The 24,157-nt window shown below is 50.2% G+C and overlaps 1 protein-coding gene across 2 annotated transcripts; it reads right to left on the reverse strand.

The window, feature by feature from the left end:
* Positions 1-14,192: 14,192 nt before the first annotated feature.
* Positions 14,193-24,075, reverse strand: UNC93B1 (unc-93B1 regulator of TLR signaling). 2 transcript variants are annotated; one of them, XM_077862644.1, is made up of 11 exons: positions 23,887-24,075; positions 23,563-23,704; positions 22,880-23,033; positions 20,201-20,362; positions 19,856-19,988; positions 19,460-19,553; positions 18,740-18,864; positions 18,157-18,339; positions 17,365-17,638; positions 15,394-15,512; positions 14,193-14,879 (listed from the first exon to the last, which is right to left on the reverse strand). In XM_077862644.1, the coding sequence occupies exons 1-11, from the start codon at positions 23,980-23,982 to the stop codon at positions 14,547-14,549; spliced, it is 1,815 nt and encodes a 604-aa protein (XP_077718770.1). In that variant the 5' UTR covers positions 23,983-24,075; the 3' UTR covers positions 14,193-14,546. The 2 variants fall into 2 exon arrangements, with proteins under 2 accessions (XP_077718770.1, XP_077718771.1); XM_077862645.1 differs by lacking the exons at positions 23,563-23,704; positions 23,887-24,075 and adding an exon at positions 23,296-23,439.
* Between the last annotated feature and the right edge of the window lie 82 nt (positions 24,076-24,157).

The raw sequence follows: 24,157 nt of genomic DNA on the forward strand, positions 1-24,157 counted from the left end.
GTGGATTGAGGGCTTGCAGAGGTAGGGGTGGAGAATGAGGGACAGATTTCCCCTGGGGATTTTTGTGTTTTCCATGATGTAACATAACAGGAGCCAGAGCTGGGGAGGCCGGAGGTCAGATGTGACAGAACAGTGGCTCTGGTTGAGGCCTCTGAGGTTTGGCCATGACCTTCTGTTGAGATCCGACGGACTCCTATGGACTGAATTGTATCCCTCCAAAATCATGTGGTGGACATTTAGAGAGTGCTCCCTTCTTAGTGATTACAAGCATTGCCGTGGGTAACATCAGATATGTGTTTCTTGGGGCACCTGGGTGGCTTAGTGGTTGAGCATCTGCCTTTGGCTCAGGTCATGATCCTGGGGTCCTGGGATCGAGTCGCACATCAGGCTCCCTGTGAGGAGCCTACTTCTCCCTCTGCCTGTGTCTCTGCCTCTCTGTGTCTCTCATGAATAAATAAATAAAATCTAAAAAAAACCTTTGTATCTCTTGGTGTTTCTCTTGGGTGTGTATCTGGGTGTAAGATGTGTAGGTGGTAAGTGCATCTTCAACCTTCCCAGGTATTGCTACACATGGCCTGCATGTTGCCTCCAGAGAGACTGACTAATTGAAATTCCCCAAAACATTGTATGAAAGTTCTCCTTGCCCCATATCTTTTCCAACACTTGATCACTTGATATTGTCAGACTTTTTGCTTTTTGCCAATGAGTGTAGTAGGTTGAACGGTACCCTCCCCCTCTAAAAAGATATGTCTATGCCCTAACCCTAGGAGTCTGTGACTGTGACCTTATGTGGGCAAAGAGTCTTTGCAGATGTAATTAAAGATCTCAAGATAAGAGATCCCAGATTGGCCAGGGGAGCCCTAAATCCTATGATAAATGTCCTTGTATAAGAAAGAGATTTGAGATAGAAGAGGAGGAGGCCATGTGAAGATGAAGCAGAGACTGCCACAAGCCAAGGAGCCCTCGGAACCTCTAGAAGTTGGAAGAGGTAAGGAAGGACCCTCCTCTAGAGGCAGTGGAGAGAGTGTGGTCCTGTCATACTTGGATTGCAGACTTCTGACCTCTAGAACTGTGGGAGAAGAAGTATCTGGTTTCTAAGCCATGCAGTTTGTGTTTGTGTCCTTTGTTATGACAGTCCTAGGAAACTGACACAATGAGCACGTAACAGTATCTTACAATCATTTTAATTTATATTTTAACCAATACTGCTGAGGATGAGCATAGTCTCATTTGCTTATGGGCTCCTCAGGTTTCTTATCAGGTCTTTGTTGTTGTTGTTGTTGCTTAGTTTTCTACTGTGTTATTTTTCTTTTGTCTTATCAGTTTGTAGGAATTCTGTATTTTCACAATAGTAACCCTTTTCTCTGTATCTAATTTTAGGGGGTAATTAATAAACTTTATTTTCTAGAACAGCTTTAGATTCACAGCCAAATTGAGTGAAAAATACACATAGTTCCCATATACCCCTTTGTTCCCCACACACATATTCAACATCCTTCACCAGAGAGGCACATGTGTTAAAATCAGTGAGTCCACACTGACACATCATCATCACCCACAGTCCACAGTTACATTAGGGTCCCCACTTGGTGTTATACATTCTGTGTGTTTTGACAAATGCATGATAACATGTACCCCATTGTAATATAGAGAATAATTTCACTGCCCCAAATCCTCTGTGCTCCACCTGTTCATCACTCTTTCACCCCAAACACCTAACAACCACTACTTTTTTTGTTTTACTGTTTCCATAGCTTTTTCTTTTCTGGAATTCCACATAGTTGGAATCACACAGTACGTAGTAATTTCAGATCGGCATCTTTCACTTAATCATATGCATTTAAGCTTCCCTTGTTTCTTTTCATGACTTGATAACTCATTTCTGTTTGGCCCTGAATAATATTCCATTGTCTGGGCGGACCATAATTTATTTAACCATCTAGCCTACTGAAGGACATCTTTGATGTCACCAAGTTTTGGAAAATATGAATAAAGCAACTACACACTTCCATGTACAGATTTTTGTATAGACATAAGTTTTCAACTCCTTTGGGCAAATGCCAAATATTTCACTAGACTTTCTTTTTGCTTACATGGTTTCTGAGAATTCCAATATAATTCTTATTTGTCTTCCTCAGGTATAGATAAGGTGTCCCCCAATCTCTGATTTTTTTCTCTATCTTTGATTTCCTAAAGTTTGAATGTTATATGCCTAGATGTAGCTTTCTTTGCATTTGTCCTGCTTGGTGTGCTTTGAGATTCCTGAATCTGTGGTTTGGTGTCTGATGTTAATTTGGGGGAATTCTCAGTCATCACTCCTTCAAATATCACTTCTGTTCCTTTTCTGTCTTCCTTCCAGCTTCCCTATCACATGTAAGTTACACCTTTTGCTATTGTCCCACACTTCTTGGATGTTCTGTACTATTTTTTTAAAAAAAGATTTATTTATTTATTCATTCAGAGAGAGCGAGAGAGAGGCAGAGACACAGGCAGAGGGAGAAGCAGGCTCCATGAAGGGAGCTTGATGTGGGACTCGATCCCGGGACTCCGGAATCATGCCCGGGGCCAAAGGCAGGCGCTCAACTGCTGAGCCACCCAGGCATCCTGTCCCTCAAGTTACTTGACACAAACACAAATCCTAGAAGTCTTTTCTAGCCCCCGCCCCCCTTATTGAGACACCTTGCAGTTCTCCGTGGTCTCAAAAGTAATAAATCCCACCTGTTCAAAGATAAATGTGTTCTCACTGATCTTTGGCTAGAGGACATTGACAATAGAGTCCAATTTGTTTTTACTTTAAGATTTATGCTTTTTAAACTTTAAGAAATTTTTATCTACCCTAAGTTCGTTTAAAAAGTTAGGTTTAGGGGCATCTAGGTGGCTCAGTCCTTGAAGCATCTGCCTTCGGCTCAGGTCATGATCCCAGGATCCTGGGATTGAGCCCCTTGTTGGACTCCCTGCCCAGCAGGAAGTCTGCTTCTCCCTCTTCCTCTGCCTGCTGCTTCCCCTGCTTGTGCTCTCTCTCTTCATTAAATAAATAAATAAAATCTTTTTAAAAAGTTGGGTTTGTGTATATGTGTGTGTATTTTCTTCTCAAAGTTAGCTTTTCACATTAAGTTCTGCTAGAATTTATTTACTTTTGTGAATTGTGTGAGGCAGAGATCTAATTTAACTTTTCCCCCACAAATAAAACTCATTGTTCTAGCAACTGGTTGGATAATAAATCATTTGTAGTAAGTCTGTTTCTGGGTACTGTACTCTATTTCATTGATTTGTCTATTTCTCCATCCCTATACTAATACTATAGTGTCTTAAATACTATAGTTTATTTTATTTTTTAAAGATTTTATTTATTCATTCATGATAGACATAGATAGAGAGAGAGGCAGAGACATAGACAGAGGGAGAAGCAGGCTCCATGCAGGAAGCCCAATGTAGGATTCGATTGCGGGACACCGGGATCATGCCCCCAAGCCAAAGGCAGTCGGTTAACTGCTGAGCCACCCAGGCACTTAAATACTATAGTTTAATAAAAAGTCTTGAAATCTAGTAGGGCAAATTCCCCTACCTTGCTTATCTTCCAAATTATTTTGACTTGTTCTTGGCCCATTTGTTTTCCATAAACATGTTAGAATCAGCACACCAAATTCCATGAAAACTTCTGTTGGGATCTTGATTGGAAGTGTTTAAATTTATAGATCATTTTTGGTGAATGTGACATCTTTATGAATCTTTCCATCCATTAACATGGTATATCTTTCCACTGATTTAGCTCTTTATTACTGTCTTTCAATACAATATTGTAAATTTTTGCCACTAGATCTTCAGTTAGATGAATACCTAGGTAGCTTGTTTTGATTGCTGCTCTAAAAACTATACTTTCTAAAAGTGTGTAAGAGTATGGGAATGCAATTTACATCTTTGTCTTAATCTTATTTTCATTACTGGTTCTAACAATAATGAGGTTTTCATGTAAATGAAGATAAAATCTGTAGAAATTGACATATTTCTTTCTTTTTAATTCTTACATCGCATTCGTTTTTCTTTTTTTATTATCTACACTAGGATCTCCTGTGCAATGTTGAATAGAAGCAAATGACAGTGAGAATTATCATCAACTTCTTGTCCTTAAGACTGTGAGTAATTCATCTTTAGGTATAATGTTTGCTGCACATTTTTGGAAGACTTCTTTACCTTTCTATGGTATATTTTCTATACTTAGCTTGATGAGAAATCTTGTTTATTTTAAATCATGAATGGATATTGAATTTCATCAAACATTTTCTCTTTGTCTATTGAAATGATCATATGCCTTTTCTCCTTTAATCAATGAATATGATGAATTATACTAAAAGGAATCTGCTTTTGGAGGTGCCTGGGTGGCTCATTCTGTTAAGCGTCCAACTCTTGATTTTGGCTCAGGTCATGATGTCAGGGTCATGGGATTGAACCCTTCATTGGGCTCCAAGCTGAGTGTAGAGCCTGCTTAGGATTCTCTCCCTCCCTCCCCCTCTGACCCTCCCCATCGTCCTCCTACCCTGCCTCCCCCACCCTGCCCTGGCTCGCATATATGCATGTACTGGATTCTCTCTAAAAAGAGGGAGGAAGAGGGCAGCCCTGGTGGCTAAGCGGTTTAGTACCGCCTTCAGCCCAGGACCTGATCCTGGAGACCAGTGATCAAATCCCACGTTGGGCTCCCTGCATGGATCCTGTTTCTCCCTCTGCCTGTGTCTCTGTGTGTGTGTGTGTGTGTGTGTGTGTATCTCATGGATAAATAAATAAAATCTTTAAAAAAAGAAAAGGAGGAAGAAAGAAAAGAAATTTGTTTTTTGTGTATTGCAGAATTAGATTTGCTAATAAAATACTAAGTATATTTGCATCTCTATTCATACATGTAATTGATCTTGCTTTCTTTTTCTGTTTTTAGTGTCAAGAATGGACTAGCTTTATCAAGTAAGTTGAAGAGCATCCCCTTTTTTTTTGTTCTCTGGACAATGCATATAAGTTTGGGATTACCTATTCCCTGAATAGTTGGTAAAACTCTAACTATAAACTCAACTGGCTTAAAGGTTTCATTGTTGTTGGTGGTGTCACATGTACATGTAAAAGATCTGAGAGATTATATAATAAATCCGAAGATAATTGTGATAGCTTCTAGGATGGCTCCTATGAGCCCTGCCTCCAGGTATTTTTTTTTATTTATTCATGAGAGACAGACAAAGAGAGAGAGAGAGAGAGAGGCAGAGACACAGGCAGAGGGAGAAGCAGGCTCCATGCAGGGATCCCAACGTGGGACTCCATCCTGGGACTCCAGGATTACTCCCTGGGCTGAAGGCAGGTGCCCAACCGCTGAGCCACCCAGGGACCCCCAACCTCCAGGTATTTATAATCCTCTCCCCTTTAGTATGGAATGGATCTATTAACTTGTTTCTAAAGAATACAAGAGAGCAAAGGTAATGAGATGTCATTTTAAAGACTGGATTATAAAGGATTATGAGCCACAGAACACTGAAAGGATTGTGCACCATGACTTATAATAGGATTTATCCCAGGAAGGCAAGGGTGATTCAACATGAGGAACCAATCAATATAATATGTCACGTTAATAAAATAAAGGGGAAAAAGCTTGATCATATTCATAGACATTAAAAAATTGACAAATTCAACACATTTTCTTTCTTTCTTTCTTTTTTTTTATGATAGTCACAGAGAGAGAGAGAGAGAGAGAGAGAGAGAGGCAGAGACACAGGCAGAGGGAGAATCAGGCTCCATGCCGGGAGCCCGATGTGGGACACGATCCCGGGACTCCAGGATCGCGCCCTGGGCCAAAGGCAGGCGCCAAACCGCTGTGCCACCCAGGGATCCCTCAACACATTTTCATAATCAAAACCACTTAGCAAACTAGGAATTGAAAGGAATCTTTTTTAAAGATTTTATTTATCCATTTGAGAGAGAGAATGTACACAAGCATGGGAGGACCAGAGGGAGAGAGGAAGAAACAGGCTCCCGTTGAGCAGGGAGCCCAATGTGGGACTCAATCCCAGGACCCCAGGATCATGACCTGAGCCAAAGTCAGACGCTTAACCAACTGAGCCACCCAGGTGCCCCTGAGAGGAACTTTCTTTTTTTTTTTTTAAAGATTGTTTATTTATTCATTTATGATAGAGAGAGAGAGAGAGAGAGAGAGAGAGAGGCAGAGACACAGGCAGAGGGAGAAGCAGGCTCCATGCCGGGAGCCCGACGCGGGACTCGATCCCGGGACTCCAGGATCGCGCCCTGGGCCAAAGGCTGGCGCCAAACCGCTGAGCCACCCAGGGATCCCCTGAGAGGAACTTTCTTAATGTGATAAGAAGCATTTATGAAAAACTCACACCTAACTTCATACTCTGTGGTGAAACATTGAGAACTTTCCCCTTAAAATCAGGAACAAGACAAGGATGACTGCTTTCACCACTGCACTTCAGTATTTTCCTGAAAGTCTATCTGGAGTATTTAGGCAAGAAAAAAAAATAAATAAAAGGCATTCAAATCAGAAAGGAAGAAGGAAGAAGTAGGGGTGCCTAGGTGACTGAGTCGGTATGGTGGCTGCCTTCTGCTTGGGTCATGATCTTGGTTGGGGTCCCCCAAGTCAGGCTTTCTGCTCAGCCAGGAGACTGCTTCTCCCTCTTCCTCTGTCCCTCCCCCTACTTATGCACGCGCTCTCTCTCTCTAAAATAAATATTTAAAAAAAAAGAAATTTCAAATCAAATTTCAAATTCAAACCATGGAAACTCGAGCCTGCATATACTGGCATTCTCCCCCCACCCCGGGTGTACTCCGAAGTACAATGACAACCTGAAGTCATCTGCTCTTATTTTGCTTTAGATTCCAACCTAAGCCTTCTCCCTGGGGAATTTTGCTATTTATTATGTAATAAATACTATTTGATGTCTGTTGGTGCCTTTGTGTCATTTATCCCAAGATCCCTAAGTCACTGGGCAGGGGGTGTCCAGCATGCAGCAGGGGGTGGCAGGCACCCAACTGAAACACTTGTTGCTGTGAACAGGGGGGCTAGACGATGGCCATGGGTGATGGATCTTCTCTCCACTTACTGACTGGGTTAGCTGACAGGAGGTGGGCTTGGGCAGGCTCAGTAGATTGCTGGCATGTTTGTGCCCCAGTCTGTACCATTTCTGTTATTTCCACTGGATTTTACCAAGCTCTGCCCTATGTCTAGCTGGCTGAAGCCAGACATAATGATGGAGGAAAGGGTTCAAGAGCAGACCCTGGACAGGGTTGAGCAATCATGAAAAGAAACACAGGCTGAGGACCCTGACCCTGGACTGGACACTAGCAGTGCCAGACTATTCTGAGAGAAGGACGCAAATGGTCTCATGTCTCAGCCAGGCACTGACCCCCACCTTTCCCAAGAGTTCCCTGGAAAGGGTGCTTGATCCTCGGGGGGTGTTACAGTATGTGAGCACGATGTGGCAGTGTTTGGGGCCTTGTGTTTCTGCGGCAGGTGGCCTACCAGCACCCACAAGGTCAGAGTGCTTCTTTTGTGTAGCTTTTCTCACTTTGCAGCTATATTCGGACCCATTTGGGAATTTCCTGCAGGAAAAAAAATCTAAACAGAATGTCCCCTAAAACATCCTGAATTATGAACTGTTAAGATAAGATTACTACAGATAAAGAAAAAATAATAGTCTGAGGCCTTCTGACCGCCCTGGTCAGTAGAGAGTTGCAGGATGTCAGAGCACTCAGCTGTGAACAGGCTCCTTAGCTGCCAGGTATCCCATGACTCACCAGCAGTGCTCTCGTCCCTTTGGTTTCAAGGCCATCCTTTCTGGTGTGTAGGACAAGGTCCTCGGGGAGCTGGCACCTTTGGCTTATTCCCTTTCTCACTGTCTATGTAACTAATAAACCTTAAATCTGAAAGCAGCTCAGCATGGGGTGCCTGGGAGGTTCATTCCGTGAAGCATCTGACTCTTGATTTCAGCTTAGATCATGATCTCAGGGTCATGAGATCGAGCCCCATGTCAGGCTCTGCTGGGCATGGACCTGCTTGGGATTTTCTCTCCTCCTCTCCCTTTGCCCCTCCCCATCCTACTTGTGAGTGCTTGCTCTCTCTCTCTCTCAAAAAAAAAAAAAAAAAAAAAAGAAAAGAAAAGAAAAAGAAAAGAAAAGCAGCTCATTGTGTCATTACCAGCCAAATTAGTGCAAACTTGACTTTGGCCTGGTGCTGTCTTGTGTGTCAACTTGACCTGCTGCACTACTAACTATACCACCAGCACTTCCTTGATGCCCCCAGATAACTCCTTTCTGGACAAGACCTTGCTCAGGCCTCTGACAGCCTCTGAGCCATGAAGGATGGCTGCCCACTGGTTTCTAATGTGAAAAACTGCCTGCTTCAGCTCCTCACCCCACCCTCACTCGCCATCAGAACAATTGCTGGCTGCGTGTTGGGCCCTATTGGAGATGAGCCCCCTGGTTCCAACCCTATTACCCTTCAGACAGATGTCCATTATGTCTGGGTCATGGAGGCAGCACCCCGCGGACTCAACTTACCCACAAGCCTCCTCGCTACAGTAGAGATGACATCTTCAGGGTAAAGCTTTACCTGGGCCTTCTAGCGTGTTCACTGTGCCATCCTAGGTCCCTTGCCCAAGACCGATGCAGAGGGAGGCTACCCCTCTCCCAGTCGTTAAGCCAGCAAACAAGAAAACAAAACTACATGCATTGCCTCAGAGCATCCAATATACAATACAAAATGATTCAACCTGTCCCACTGTTTCCAACCTCAACAAAGTATCATAAGATCTTACTTTCTTACAAAATACAAAAGGTTTCTCTCTCTCTCTCACCCTATAAGGGATGGAGATCAGATGGCGGCCCAAGGGGAATCCATTGAACATGACCCTCTAGTGATAAATCCCAAGAGGGCTTAATATTTACCTTTGGTATCCTGTTTGTGTAGACCTACCTAACCTGCAAGACTCACCAAAAAATATAAAATGCACAAATACAATCCTAATGAAAGTCTCTTACAGGAGAGTTAGGAGTTAAAATTGGCATATCATGAAGCACGTTTCAGTAGGAGGTGTCCCCAAGCCCTCCTGAACATGCAAATATTAAATAATCCCCCCCCAAACAGTGCTTATTCCAAGTCAGGCCTTCCGGGACCTCAGGCCATTGCATAAAAATGCAGCTGCTCAGCTTTCTGGCTGTTATTTGAGCTAGGCTTGGGTCAAGGACACTGCCATCCTTTTGGGGGTCCCATTCAGATCTGAGATACTCATGGGCCATCTTTTGGCCCCATTACCATCCGGTATCATTTGACTTCTTCAATATTTTTGTAGGGGCCACAGCCTCTTATGATCTAAGATAAAGTCCATTCCAACAATATATAAATTGTTGAAATTCTTCAACTGACCATCTTTTAAAATTAAAAGGGAGTCACACTTATTAGCAAAAGGCCTCCAAAATGACAGATTGTACCTACAGAAGGCCTCTGATCTTCATGCCTCTCTATGATCATTGTTATTAGCAAATGGAATTGTTCTAAAGTACTGGCATCAAAACTAAACATGGGCACTCTTGGCCTCCTTACACCCACAGTGTGGATATACATGCTGCAGGTAGGGTGATTGACACATTATCCTATGACATTTGTCCAGCTTTGTACCTCCCTGACCAATACAACTCTGTGCCTAATGGTAGTCAGTTTGGCTCAAAATGACTATATTCCAAATTACAACAAAATCACTCTTGCATCCTGATGACCTCTGCCTCAATGGTAACAGCCCTTTGACCGCCAGGTCCCTGCGAATGGATGGACTTAATTCCAGAGCTAAATCCTGTGTCACCTTCCCTGTACACGCTCTTTCCTCCCCCTTACAATCTTCTAGAAAAATCATACCACTTCTCAAATCTCTCCAAAAACGGACCTTGAGCCCCAACCTCTTGAACTCAGAATCCCTCCAAATAATATTACAGTTGACCCTTGAACAACATGAGGGCTTGGTGTTTACCTTTGGGGCACTGACCCCCTGTGCAGTTGAAAATTTGAGTATGGCTTTTGAGTCACCCAAAACTTAGCTACTAATAGCCTACTGCTGGCAGGAAGCCTCATGGATAATGCAAACAGTCAATTAACACATATTTTGTATGTTGTATGTATTGGGTATTGTGTTCTTACAATAAAGTAAGCTAGTGAAAAGAAAATGTTAACAAAATCATAAGGAGGAGAAAATATATTTATAGCCCCGTAAAAAATCCAAGTATAAGAGGACCCATGAAGTTCAAACTCATGTGGTTCAAGGGTCAACTGTCTTTTTTAGTTTATTTTTTTTAGTAATCTGTACACCCAACATGGGGCTCGAACCCTGAGATCAAGAGTCACATGCTCTTCTGACTGAAAGCAGCCAGGTGCCACTGTATATCCCTAACTAAAATTACAGCCCACAGCCTTAATCAGTGTTGGGCTTACCATGCACCAAATAGGCTCTGCCTTCTGTAATTAATGCCTACTCTGCTAACCTTCTAGAAACTTTAATTGACGATATCTTCCCTTACTCTGCAGACCTACAATCATCCTGAAATTTTCAATCATTATTAAATTGGATGCCAGGGATCCCTGGGTGGCGCAGCAGTTTGGCGCCTGCCTTTGGCCCAGGGCGCGATCCTGGAGACCCGGGATCGAATCCCACGTCGGGCTCCTGGTGCATGGAGCCTGCTTCTCCCTCTGCCTGTGTCTCTGCCTCTCTCTCTCTCTCTCTCTGTGACTATCATAAATAAATAAAAAATTAAAAAAAAAGAATTAAATGTTTAAAAAAATAAAAAATAAAAAAAAATAAATTGGATGCCAGATTCCTTTCCTTTCAACACCAGCTTTACTAAAATATAATTCATATACCCTAAAATTCATCCTTGTAATGGACAATCCTTGTCTATATAATCCGGTGGCTTTCAGTATATTCACAGAGTTGTGTCACCATCACCATCATCTACTTTTAGAATATTTCCAACACTCCAGAGAGAAACTCCAGACCCATCAGCAGTCACGCATTCACTCCACCGTCCCAGGCCCTTGCCACCCATAAATCTATTTCTGTCTTCAAGGACTTGCCTCTTCTGGACCTTTCACATTGATGGGATCCTGTACTGTGTGGCCTTTGTGTCCAGCTCCTTTCACTGAGCAGGTGCTTTCCAGCTTCATTCACTCCATAGCTCTGCAGGTCCCTTTCACACCACCAAAGCTCCAGCCTGTTGGCACAGGACCCCCACACTCAGGTCCCCCCTCAACCACAGCAAAGATCCAAAGCCACCCTTCCTGCTCGTTCTTGTTTCATTCTAGACCCACAGAGTCTTCTCTCTGGGAAATCCTTTTACTGTTTACTATGTGATGAATACATTTTATGCCGTGTCCACAGGTGCTAAGTGTGCACGCAAGTAGGGAGAGGGACAGAAAGAGAGAGAGAATCTCAATCAGACACCTGGGGCACCTGGGTGGCTCAGTTAGTAAAGTTCCAGCTCTTGACTTCGGCTCAGGTCATGACCTCAGGGTCCTGGGATCGAGTCCCATGATGGGGCTCTGCACTCAGTGGGGAGTGTTTGAGGATTCTCTCTCTCCCTCTCCCTCTGCCCCTTCTCCTGCTCGTGGGCAGGAGCACGCTCTCTAAAATAAATAAATAAAAATCTTCTTTAAAAATAAAAAAATAAAAACCTTCCTGGTGCAGATTAACAAAATCACAGAACCACTTTTGAAGCAATGGTGGCGACCAGAGTCAGAGGAGTGATGGCCCTGACACAGTCTGATCTTCTTTCCACTCAGGGGTCCAGAAACTGCACCACATCACCTTATCCAGAGCTGATAGAGACAAGGGGACATGACATCAATGTCAATGTCATAGCTTACAACCAGACCTGGAGCTCCCGAGGGGTGGAGCATGTCATGGCTCAATTAGCCCTGCCATCACATGTCATGGCTCAATTAGCCCTGCCTCCAAAGGGCCAGCCTGCTGGGATTTGCGGCCATGAGCAGTTACACTGCCTGTCCTGGGTGCACTGTGTGTCGTTTGTCATGGGTGTGGCCTGTTATGTGTGTGAGCACATATGTAGTACCTGTAATGTGTATCTGCCTGTTGCCTTCATGTGTTGCCTGACACATTTGGGTGTGTGTTGACTGTCATATGACAGCGTGTGGGTCTCATCCATGCTCCAGGAGCAGTAAGGGGGTGTGTGAAGTCTACTAATGGGGAACTCACCTGCCACCAGGAGCGTGATCAGAGACCATGCTTCCATCTCGAGTGGCTGCTCCATGTTCCTGGGCCCCTTCCCATCTGTTCAACATCAGAGTCTTTACCTACTATTCAAATGGGTGTTAGAAATGACTTTGGACTCTGACAAATTGTAGACCTGTTCCTGTCCCGTCTCCATGTTTGCCCAGCACATCCTGCGGCCCACACTCCCCCGAAGAGCATCCAGTCCTGCCCTCAGAGGCTTATTATCGAAATGTCTGATTGCCTAGCTCTGATTGGAGTTTAGCTGGAATCCTGCCAGGAGCATGTTGTGACACGTGCTGCCAGAGAAATTTCCTTTCCACGCTGATAGGGAACTAATAGGGAACCGGAAAGGCAGTGCTGGCACTCACCCAGACTACAGGTCACATGATGTGACACTTTCTGGTCTGCTTGTCAGTGAAAGTCTGAGTGTAAGGGAGGAAGTTTTCCAATCTTCAACTGCCTGAGCGTCCAGACCACCTGCTAGGAGGGCTGGGTGAGGGAACTTGTGGCCCTGGCTAGAGCTGCTGTCTTCCCAGTCCTTCATGACCGCAGGACCCCAGAATCTGCCAAAGACAACCTGGTAACTGGCCTGGGGAGGGGGGCTCCCTTCTCAGGAGTCACAAAACATAGATTTCACCTTCCCTAGTACTGGGCTCAGAAAGAATGCAGCTAGTCCTCTGGGCAAGGGGTGCCCCAAAGTCCAGTGAGGGACTTGCAACAGATACACAATAGCTGATATCTATTGAGGGCTTTCTCTGTGCCAGCCCTGTGCTAACCCAGGGGGTGCCCAACATTCTCAGGTCCTGACATGCCTGATGCCTCAGCAATTTTCCACAGTGCTTCTTGGCCAAAAGAAATATCTAATAGTTCTGTTAACCAATTATCTTAGGTCCAAATAATACGTTCTAACAACCTAGTGGTCATTTAGGAAATAAAATGCACATAAGTAGGGAAAAAACTCAGTACTTTTATTTCATTCTTTAAAACTACCACTTACTAATCGGCTGTGTAGTGGCAAGCTCCTGACACCTCAAAATCAGACTGGATTCCCCAGCTTCATTTCCTGGTCCATGGTGATTTTCATTTATGCCCCAAACCACAGGAAACCTAGCTTCTCAGAGCTATAACATGACGGGAATGCAGTGTGATCTAATGTTGAACCTGTGAGCCACCTAGACCTAGCAGTTTGCTTGGGGTGGACAGATGTATGGTATGCTATTTGCCTCCAAACTTTAGAAAATTTAAGGTCCTCTGCACTCCTGTGAGTTACCTACAGGGCTTGGATACCTTGGAGCTACGGCACTCAGCAATTTCAAACACTCCTGATTTACAGAGATAGACTTTACCAAGAAGGCACCTGCGGCTCTGATGTGCCAGGCCCTTGCCTGAGGTCAGAGCCTGGTTCTAGGGCTCCCTAGGAGTTCCTAGATGGAAACTCACGTGAGGTCCATGAAGGGCAAAGGAGGAAGGAGAGCCACCGTCTATGAGTGGTGGAATCTGAGAGACCTAATGCTGAAGTGGGTGTGGACCCGACCTGGTCTTCAGGAATGGAGGGGGTATGGGGAGTGAGGAATGGTGTGGCCCTAGGAGAGGATCTGTTGGGGCACAGTCAGGGACTCCATGACCCTCCTGTGGCCCTCTTACCTGTCCTTACCCAGGCATTCAAACCCTATCCAGTGTGGTCTCAGTCCCTCCCTTGGGGGTTATGGAGAAAGGGGCACCTTCAGGCTGTAGGGGTTTGTGTCTCTCATGAGCACAGCTGCTGAAGCCATAGCTGGGAGGGGACAGTGGCCAAGTACACCTGGGCTCAGACAATCATCCCCTCTGCCCCTGACGGGAGTCCAGGGGTCCGAAATCAGTGGCCCAGCAGGCTCTGCAGGCACACATTGGGGCGCCCCCTCTTCCCCCCACAGCCTAACATTTCCCAGTCAGGACAATACAAAACCTCTTTATTTCTCATTTTCCATAAAAAGTCATGCCCCTAGACGGGCCGCGGGGATAGGATGTGCAAAGCGCGTGGCACACCTGCAGAGCGGGCAGGAGGGCAGCGCTGGGGCGGGGCTGGGGGGCGGCTCGGCAGAGGACCCCGACACTTCTCGGGCCTGGGCGTGGTCATGGGGAGCGGACCCCGGAGGAGGGGGGTCGGCTGTGCTGTCTCTCAGCCCCAGGCCTGGGCTCGGTTCCTGACCGTGCGCCCCGGGGAGAAGGTCCTTCCTGAGGATGGTGCACTCGCAGGGCCGCGACCTGAGACGCGGTAAACCGAGGCCGGCGAGCCGGCTGGGCCCCTCACTGCTCCTCGGGCCCGTCGCCCCCCAGGGCCTGTTCGTAGGGGCAGGGTCGGCGGCCAAGGCCGCCTGGTTCGGGGCCGGGCCGGGGCCCCGAGGGCGCCACCTCCTCCTCCACGCCGTCCCCCGGGCCGCCGCCGCCACCGCCGTGCTCGCCCTCCGCGTCGCTCTCGTCGGAGTTGTCCTCCTCCAGGTAGCGGTAGCCGCGCACCTTGTGCTGCGGCCGCGGGATGCGGGGCTGGCGCGGGACCAGGCCCCGCTGCAGCTTGTGCTCCATCCACAGGTACGAGGCCGCGGCCGCCAGCAGCGTCAGCAGCAGCACCGCCAGCTTGGCCTGAGGGCACAGACACGGATGCAGGGGACCCGCGGGCCAGCCCCTCTATTCTATTTCATCTTTTTCCAATGTTGGTGGAACCTGCTAAACCCACCCACCAGTAGGTGGGAGGGAGCGGAGGACAAGAGGAAGCCTGCCCCCCCCCCTCCCCCCGCCCCTGCAGGCCAGGAAGGGAGAAAGACTCTCCCACACTCAGCTCAGAGCTGACCCCTGGTGAACAGGTCATCAAACTACCCACAAGGTGGCTGCGGGGGCGGGGCGGGGGCACCCACAAGGAAAGAAAAACTTGAACCTCTTCAGAGATGGGTAAACTGAGGGCCGTGGGAAGTGAGGCAGTAAGAAGGTGCTGGGTTAGGAGCCACTCAGTAGGCTTGACATAGGACCAGACCTTGGAGACTGGAGCCCTTCGGGGACTGTGAGGCTACAGTGGGCACTCAGAAAGTATCTGTGGCCTGGGGGCTGCCACGTGGGTTGCTAACGCCCCAGAGGCCCTCCTCCCAGCACTAAGGCTCACCTTCATGGGCAGGCTTGAGCCCAGGTACACGGTGAAGATGGCCACTGCCTGCCACCAGTGGTAGATAGTGAAGATGAAGTCTTGTCTTTCTTTGTCCTCATAGAGGATTCCCAAGAGTGCTGCAGGTGAGCAGGACAGGACAGGAAGGGGAGAGGTGTCATCTGGAGCCCAGAGTGGCTGGTCTCCCACCTGCGACCCACCCTAAGCCCAGCACTGGGCTGATCTCAGCCCTTGGCCTTGGAGCTCCCAGAAAGCCTTTGTGAACAGGTCCTGGCCTGCCCCCTCATGGAAGCCCTGGTTTGTTATGGTGCCTGGGATGCTGAGCGAAGCACGAACAGGAACCTTGCTGGGAGGTAGAGTTGGGCCTCACTCTGGGGCACATGTGTGGCCTCAAAAGTGGCAAGCTCAATGTGCAATCATATCCTGGCGTCTCTCTGACCACAGATGCATAATGCCAGGCCTTCGAGGGCTGTTTCTCCTCACTCAGGGCTCAGGGAGGGCAAACTGCTTACAGCAACAAGCTTTCTGCAAATCAAATCTGAAGTTAGGAGGTTTGACCTATTTCTCAAGGAATCCTCCCTGCGGTAGGAAGAAGGAGCACTGGACAGGAAGTCAGGAGACACAGATTTTACTCCCAGGACTATAAAGTGCAGAGAATTCCTACAGAGATGAAGATTCAAATGTTGGCTCTATGGATGACTCAGGGCAAGTTAAGTCCCCATGGACTATCCATAAAATGAGATGACACATATTATGTTGTGTTCTGTGATTTTAATGTGAGAAAGCCCATATAGCATCTGGCAAATTGTACCCTCACCTGCCACTCAAGACATTAACATGCCTACCCTAAGGCCTTGCAGTGTGATTCTACCCCTCGGGCCTGCTGTGAAGGGACATGGAGCCTCCACGGTTCAGAAGAAAGAGGCAGGAAGCAGAGCTGGGCAGGCAGAAGGGGGTGCCAGGTCAAGACCCAATTCCAGACTTACTGTGGGCCCAAGCTACCCAGGCTGGATGCTGCCCAGAGCCGGCTGCCTCTGAGCAACAGCCAAGGGAGTAGGGCCCAGGGTTGGGGCTCCTTGCCCTATGACAAGTACAGATGCCTGACTCTCTGATGGTGGGTGCACCTGAGTCAGCCCCTGCCCTGCCCACAGCGGGCATGCCCTACCACACCACACCTCCGGGGTGATGTTCAAAACTGTTAATAGCACTGGCCCATCAGAATAGATGCTGGTGTGGAAGACCTGAAGAGTGATACCTGCAAGTCCCAGCTATGTGTCACTGGCATATGCCCACCTGTGGGCAGAGAGGATCAAACAGCTGAACTCTGACCCACCCCTCCTTTCTGCAAACAGAGCTCTACTGGCCAATGCTCTCACCCCATCAGCCCAGACTCAGGGCCTGGACTCTGCCACTTGGCAGACTGGTGTTGGGACTCCATGTCTGCTCCCAGCTCTTCGCCAGAAAAGGGCCCTGTCTGCAACTGCACCCTGGAGTGTGGACAGGCTCACCCACTGCTGCCCATGCTCCCTAGAGCACAGAGAAGCAATCTGCTCCCAGTGCCATGAAAACTATGCCAAGGTGGGCATAGGTATGAAAGCAAAGTATTCCCCATGTGTTTTTTCACCCTTGGGGTGCCCACAGAGCACCATACCTATTTCTTGTAGCCACAAGACCTCACACTAACCCCGCAGTGTCCATGAGGCCCCAAGCCCACCCTGGGGTGTCCACAGGATGTCCATGGCATGCAACTCCCCTGTGTGTCCACAGCCTTCCCCATCTGTCCCTGCAGTCCATGGAACTTCCTTCCACTCCTGGAGTGTCTACAGGGATCCCCACCTACCTCCACTGTAACAGATCCCCAGTATACCCATGGGGTCCTACGTCTGTCCCTGGAAGTTCTGTGCTCCTTCCCAACCACCCTGAGGTAACCACAGGGTCCCCTGCCATCCCAGTGCCCATGGGTGTACTCACTGCTGAGCCCGGTCTTATTGAGGGCACTGCCTACACCCCAGAGGACAGCTGCTACGTAGAGGATCCAAATGTGTTGCAGGACCCGAGGTGCAGGGGCCCAGAAAAAGAGGCCAAGTGTGAGGAGCAGGTGCAGGCCAGCCCCAGCCACCAGAGGCACCGGGCGAGGCAGCCACAGCCCCAGCAGGCCTAGGATTGAGGAGGCTGACGCGCCCAGGCTGTAAGCCACAAGGAGGTAGGCCAGGCGTTCCAGTCCCACTGAGCACACACCATAGCCCTGGGGGGGGGGGGGGGGAGGGATGGACGAGGGTGAGTGTTAGGGGTCAGCTGGCCCAGGCTCTAGCCCTCCCCATCTGAAGTCTCTGGGTCATACCCTGTCCTCCCTGGGCCCCCTCATGAACTCCCTCCAAGGTGCATGGGAAGGTTCTGAAGGTACAGACTAGAGAAAAGGCTTTGACAGTGTCCAGATACCAAGGTTGTGCCCGGCATGGAACCACACGCTTTATGGGCCTCATTCCATCTCAACTATATAGCCCCTCTGGGAGTAAGCATCCTTACTGGAATCACTTCACAGATAAGGGAACTGAGGCCCAGAGAGCTTAAAATAATTTGCCTAAGGCGAGGGGTGGGGGTGGGGGGAAGCCAGGGAAGAGAAGAAAGAGGGAGGGGAATATCTGGGACGCCCTTGTACATACTTAAGATATGTATTCAAAATCTATTCATCTTTTATCTGAAATATGAATTCAACTGGAAGCCCTGTGTTTCACCTGGCGACACTGTGCAGCCGGTACTCACCAGGGCGAGCCCAGTGCAGGCAAAGAGCACCTCGAAGCCGCTGTAGATAAAGAAGGGCACGAGGTGCCGCAGGCGGAAGTCGCGCACGTGCTTGAAGGGCAGCTGGAAGATGTTGCCCCAGCCCACGCTGCGCAGGTCGATCTCCTCCGTGGGCCGGTAGGCGGCGCCGCACAGCCCCAGCACCTGCGGACCCGCGAGCTGAGCACAGGCCCCGCCCCGGGCACACCCACCGGCCTCGACCTTACCCCCAGCTCCGCCTCCAGGAGGTGGCCACGCCCCCACCCTCTCGGGTTCCGCCCACAGCCCAGTCTCTCAGACCCCGTCTCCAGCTCCACCCTGGACCGGGCTTGGTTCCCTAACCCTTGGCGTCTGGGATTCCAAATCCAGGCTCAGTCCCAAGCCTCTGGCCTGGGTCCTAGGTTCAGACCCCCTTCCCCAGGGCTCAGGCCTGGCTCCCAGCTCAGACCAGGACTCCAAGCCATAACCTTGCCCAGGCTGCCAGCAACGTACCCAGATGGCACCCCTTTCTCCCCGCCTCGGTCCCCAGACTTCGTTGACTTCGCCCCACCCCATCCCGGCGCACCAGCAGCATGGCCAGGAAAGCCACCGCCATGAGCACACTCTCCACCACAATGAGGTTCCCGCTCCGTGGTAACGTCCGCAGAACAGTCTTGTTGAAGCCACTGAGGATGCCCTGGCTGTTAGTACCTAGAGGCGGGTGGGGACGGGGAATCGAGCACACCGTCAACTCAACCACAATGAAATGGAGCAAGGAGGGCAGGTGGAGGGGAGAGTTGGAGGTGGTGGGCGAGGACAGTGCTTGCAAAGGAAGGGTTCACTTGGGGAGGAGCAGTGTGGAGGTGAGGGCCACTGGGGCTAGACCAGCGGCAAGGAGAGGAGCACCTTCCCCCCTTTCATGCTCTAGTGCCTGGAGGCTGGAGGGGGGCCGCCAGTCCCCCCACCACCCCCACACAACCCCATACATTCACCCTGTTGTGGTTGAGCTCTGAGGGTATGCATGGCACTGAGAGATAATCCCCAGAAGCCTCAGCCCAGATGGCATCTCTTCCAGGCAGCCTTCCCTGATGCACTCTGTCCCCACCAGACTACGTCTAATGTCCTAACTGCATACTCCTATAGGGCCCTATGCTGTGCCCATGAGAGCTGTGGGCCACCAGGCTCTCAGCCCTGAACCTGCGGGCAAGGGCATCCTCTCTGGGTGCTCTTAAGAGCCTAGTGTCTGCTGGATGACTCAATGGCAGGGGCAAGCAAACCTTGGGGACCCCACCCCTTGAGGACTAACCGCAGCTCTGCACGTTGTAGAGTGTGTGGTTCAGGTCATACAGGTAGTGGTTCAGGAAGTAGATCATGGGCAGCTGGGCACAGGCGAAGCTCAGCTGTGGGCAGGAGAGCAGCTTGGCATGGGCTCAGAACCAGGTAGGGGGCACAGAACCTGGAAGGAGTCTGGGCACAGCCTTGGCCGAACAGGAGCCCTCCCACTTCCCGGGGCAGCCTGTGGCAGGAGGGAGTGCCCAATGCAGGAGGACTTTCTTCTGCACAGGGAGGGGATGAGATCTCAGTCACTAGAGGTAAATAACCAGATGTGGGCTCAAGAAAGGGCAGTGGGACTAGAGGGATGAAAAAACCAGAATGTGGTCCTGGAATACCCTCCCTCAGTGGCCCCATAGGTGGTACTCACATGGAAGAAGCTATAGAAGATCGCTTGGAAGACCAGGAGGTATGGTGCATGGGAGCCCCGAGGCGGGCGCTGCTGGGGGCCCTGCTCATCCCGCTCCTTATAGTGGGAGTACTCGTAATACTTCTGAGCCATCCTGAACCACAGAGGAGAGAAAGCTTCCCCCAGTCCATTCTCTAAACAGGTCTCTGCTTCCTGCACCCAGGGCTAAGGGCTATGTCTCATAGATGAGGAAACTGAGACCCAAAAGGCAGGAAGTGCTGCCCAAGGTCCCCCAGATAAGGTTGGCAATGCAGCAGAGACTCAGCCAGGTCTCCAGCCTCCCACCTTGTTGCCCACCAGACTCACCTGGTGATGTAGTTGCCCATGGAGGCCCAAAGTGGCACGATGGCCATGCCCAGGGCCACAGCTGAGGGCACAAGGGTGTAGTAACGCTCCCAGTAGTTGGTGGAGACAAAGAGGGCATAGATGCCCACAGCCAGAAACATCATCCACTTGGTGCCAAAAAACCTGTGGGCAGTGGGAAGGATGCTGGGACCATGAGCCTACCGAGACTACTGTGGCCTGAAACCAGAGTGGCCACAGCTCATGAGGTGGTGAGGTAGGGAGCAATCCCAGGCCTTGGAGTCAGGGGCCCTAAGATGAAATAGCAGAGATGTGGACTTGCTGATGGTCTCAGGGAAGCCCTGTATCCACACACTCCGGTTTTCACTGCTTAATGTGGGCACAGAACCCAAACCACAAGCCTCTCATGGCCCTTGCAAGGGAAGGAGGTAAGAGGGGAGCGGTCACAAGTCAGTGGTCTGTGGGCACACCCGGCCGTCATCTGTGTTCTGGGCTGGCTGGCCAGTCCCCCAGTCTCCATCCACTCTCATGTGCTGGGATGTCAGGGCACCCAGAACACAACCCAAACTGGGGCAAGGAAACTAGGACCTGAGAAGGGTCAGAGGCAGGCCCAGGACCTCCTCCCTGCCCATCGCTCTTGCAGTCCGCTGTAGTCATTTGGGAAGCTTCTGCCCCACTGGCTCCTAGGACTACAGCCTTGCTGACTCTGAGAAAATGTCACACTGTGTTTAAAGGTGGTGACAAGATAAGGGCCCATTCAGGGCATGGAGGCTCGTCAAGCTGAAAACCACTACCAGGAGCTTTGGGGTGTTTTGAGTATTTGTGCCCATTAGTTCCTTTCTTTGCCTTGGTTTCCAGGAAGTTCAAAGACAAACAACCCTAATTTTCTGATACAATTACTCTCTCTTCAGTTACAGGGCCCTAGTCCTTATCCATATTTTGCCATGGCATAAACAGACAGGCAGCCCACTCTGATCTATTTTGGGGAGGGTAAGTCACAAAAAATGTACTGTACATCTTGATGGAGTAAACGAGCAAAAAGTAAAAATACTAACCCTCACTGCTGGTGAGGCTGTGCTTTTAAAAAATGATGCACACAACCTGTGGTCATGCAGATTGGCATGGCCATTTAGAAAATCAGTTGAAGAAAGAAAGGAAAGAAAGAAAGAAAGAAAAAATTAGTCCAGTAGTTTGGGCAAGGGGCAAGCTTGGGGTAAGGGATTCAAACTTTCAGACTGCCAGGTGCTGCCTGTGGCGCCTGGTGGGCAAGCTGTTGAATGTCTCAGTTTCTCTGTGTCTGCTAGAGCACCTACCTCGGATTATAGGGCATGAGATAGCATTTACAAAGTGCCTAGCACATTGGAAAAAAAAATAAAAGCTAGCTGTTATCAAGGTGATTCAAGAGCCGTAAAGCCTTTCATATACCTCTAATCTGCTAAGGCCACTGATAGAAACTTATAGCAATTTTTTGTTTTTTAATTTTAAGAAGGAAGGAACTAGGGGTGCCTGGGTGGCTTGGTCGCTTAGGCATCTGACTTCAGCCCAGGTCATGATCTCAGCATCCCTGGATGCACTCCGGGTATCCTACTGGGCACTCAGCAGGGAGTCTGCTTCTCCCTTTCCCCCTCCCTGCACCCATCCCCCTGCTCCTGCTCTGTCTCAAACAAATAAAATCTTTTTTAAAAAATGGAGAAGAGCTACAAGCTCAAAGTGAGTCTGCACAAAGGGGGGAAGGTGAATGTCCAACTCTGAGCTGCACTACCTGCGCCCCGGTAGAAGATGCTACCCTCATAAGGTCCTCGGGGTGAAGACTAAGGAGCAGGCCAAGATGTGCACAGTGAAAAGAAAGAAAAGGAAAAGTGAACATTGCACATGCTCTGGTGACAAGGACATAAATGTTACCTATATGGGCTGGTGGGATGATGAACAGCTGATTTACTGGAGGGCTTGGGTAGGTTTTTGTTTCTTCTGATTTCAGTTATGATTCTAACACTGTTTGTACAATTGTGTTAAAGGAGTTTGGGGTTTTTTGGGTTGGGAGGGTTTTTTTTTGTTTTTTATTTGGTTGGTTTTGGGGGTTTGGTTTAAGATAGAGGAACTAAAACTCATCTAATTTGTAGGCTAGTCTCTGGGTCTCATCTGAGCAGAGACCTACCTCCTGGTGGGGAGGGTACTTGTCTAGGGGAATTATGCACTGGCCAGGAGCCTGGAACAGATGCCTCCAAGGCTCAGGTCCAGGGTCAACCCTCTGGGGCACCTGCGGGGCCCTTCCTTTTCAGTGAAAAATGTCCCTCAACACTGACCACAGCTGATAAGGCTGGACTTGGAGCCTGGGTCTTGCTGGCTGTCACATTCTCTCCAGAGAGTTCACAGCCTTGATCCCAAAGGTCACTCACTGTAGCTCCAGGCCATGGGGGGGGGGGGCAGGCATAAAGACAATGCCATGTGGGTCATGGGCAAGATGAGGAAAGGAGCAGGAGTGAACTTCTGTTGTCACATGCACATATGCCCTGAGGAGAAGTTTGTTTCCTTCCCCAAACGCAGGTTCTCCCCTTCTCTCACACCCCACCAGGTAGACAAGGCTTCTCCCCAGCTTCCTGCCCTGGGAACACCACAGGCCAACAGCCCTTATGCCCCTTCAACATCTGAAGACCAGCCCTGTTGCGGACAGCAGCCTCGCACCTGATGAGCACAGGTGTGTAGAGCAGAGCCGCGATGGGGGTCACGTTGATGCCCATCAGCATCTTGTTGTCAATGTCCGGCAGGCCCATGTTGCCATACTTCACCTCGCGGTAGGTCTCATCATAGTGCAGGATCAGCTGCATCTGCAGGAGGCCTGGGGATAGGGAGCAGGCATGGAGCGGGCAGCCTGACTTGCTGGCACACGAGCTTGAAGGGAACTCCAGTCACCGAAGGAGTCCCAGATTCCAATGCCCCTGAGAACAGAGAGGGCTGCCCTGACGGGGCCAAGCAAGCATCCTGTCAGCCGCAGCGACAGCGACTTGAATCCAGACCCTCGCCCCACTTCACCCCTGACACCACCACCCACCCCTCCGACACACACACGTGCAGCGCTCCAGATCTGGAAGGCAGCTTACCTGCCCAGGGACCCAGTCCCCGCCCGCACGCTCACGAAGGCTCGTGCTGGGAATCAGGGACACTGCACAGGGACCCTGACACATGTGCTGGGGCCGCGGCAGCAGCTGCTAGGGGTCATTTGGGGAAGTGAAAGAGGAAGGGGGAAGAGGCCCCTAAGGTTTCTCCTTCCCTGGTCGCGGCGGGAAGCCGTGGGCTGTAGCGCGGGAGCCCGCGGGGCCGCCCCCCGCGCCGGGCCGGGCCGGGCCGGGCCAGGGCGCGCCGCCTACCCAGGTAGACGCCGTAGGTGAGCATGCCGCCGGTGCTGGCCGCCAGCACGTTCTTGAGCACGCCGAGGCGCTTGCGGCGGTAGTAGCGGCGCTCTTCCTCCTCCTCGTTGTAGTTGGGGTACGCGCCCACCAGCTCGTCCAGCTGCGGGGCACGCACGACGCTCGCACGCGGGCAAGGGCCCCCCGGCCGCACCGCACCCCGGCCCGGGAGGCTCCGGGTCCCCCCTCCCCGCGCCCCGCACGGCCCGCCTAGGGGGCTGTCTCTCACCCCCGCCGGGGAGGCCCCCGCGCTCTGCACCCCCTCATAGACCCGTCCCCGCTCACCGGAGCCCCGGACCCGTCTGGGACCCCGAGCCGGTCCTCATCGCCCTGCGCCCCCGCGGCCCCCGCCACCCGGTAGAGCGGCGGCTCCGCTTCCATGGCCCGAGACCCCGCCGGAGCACTGGCGGCGGCCCCTCTGCTTGCGAGCGGCGGGCAGGGCACTTCCTCCCGGCGGCCGGGACCTGCCCCCGCCCTGCGGGCAGCCTCCTCGAGAGGGGCGTGTCCAGGGCGCGCGGGGGAGGGAGGGGCGTGTCCAGGGCGCGCGGGGGCGGGA

Source organism: Canis aureus, chromosome 21 (genome assembly GCF_053574225.1).
Source record: "Canis aureus isolate CA01 chromosome 21, VMU_Caureus_v.1.0, whole genome shotgun sequence".
NCBI classification, from domain to species: Eukaryota; Metazoa; Chordata; class Mammalia; order Carnivora; family Canidae; genus Canis; species Canis aureus.

Coding starts and splice junctions, on each gene's coding strand:
- UNC93B1 (XM_077862644.1), bottom strand. CDS start 23,982: ATGGAAGCGGAGCCGCCGCTCTACCGGGTGGCGGGGGCCGCGGGGGCG. Junction 18,865..19,459: donor CTACAACGTGCAGAGCTGCG/GTTAGTCCTCAA, acceptor ACCCGCCTCTAG/GTACTAACAGCCAGGGCATC. Junction 18,340..18,739: donor CTTTCCTGGCCATGCTGCTG/GTGCGCCGGGAT, acceptor GCGGGTCCGCAG/GTGCTGGGGCTGTGCGGCGC.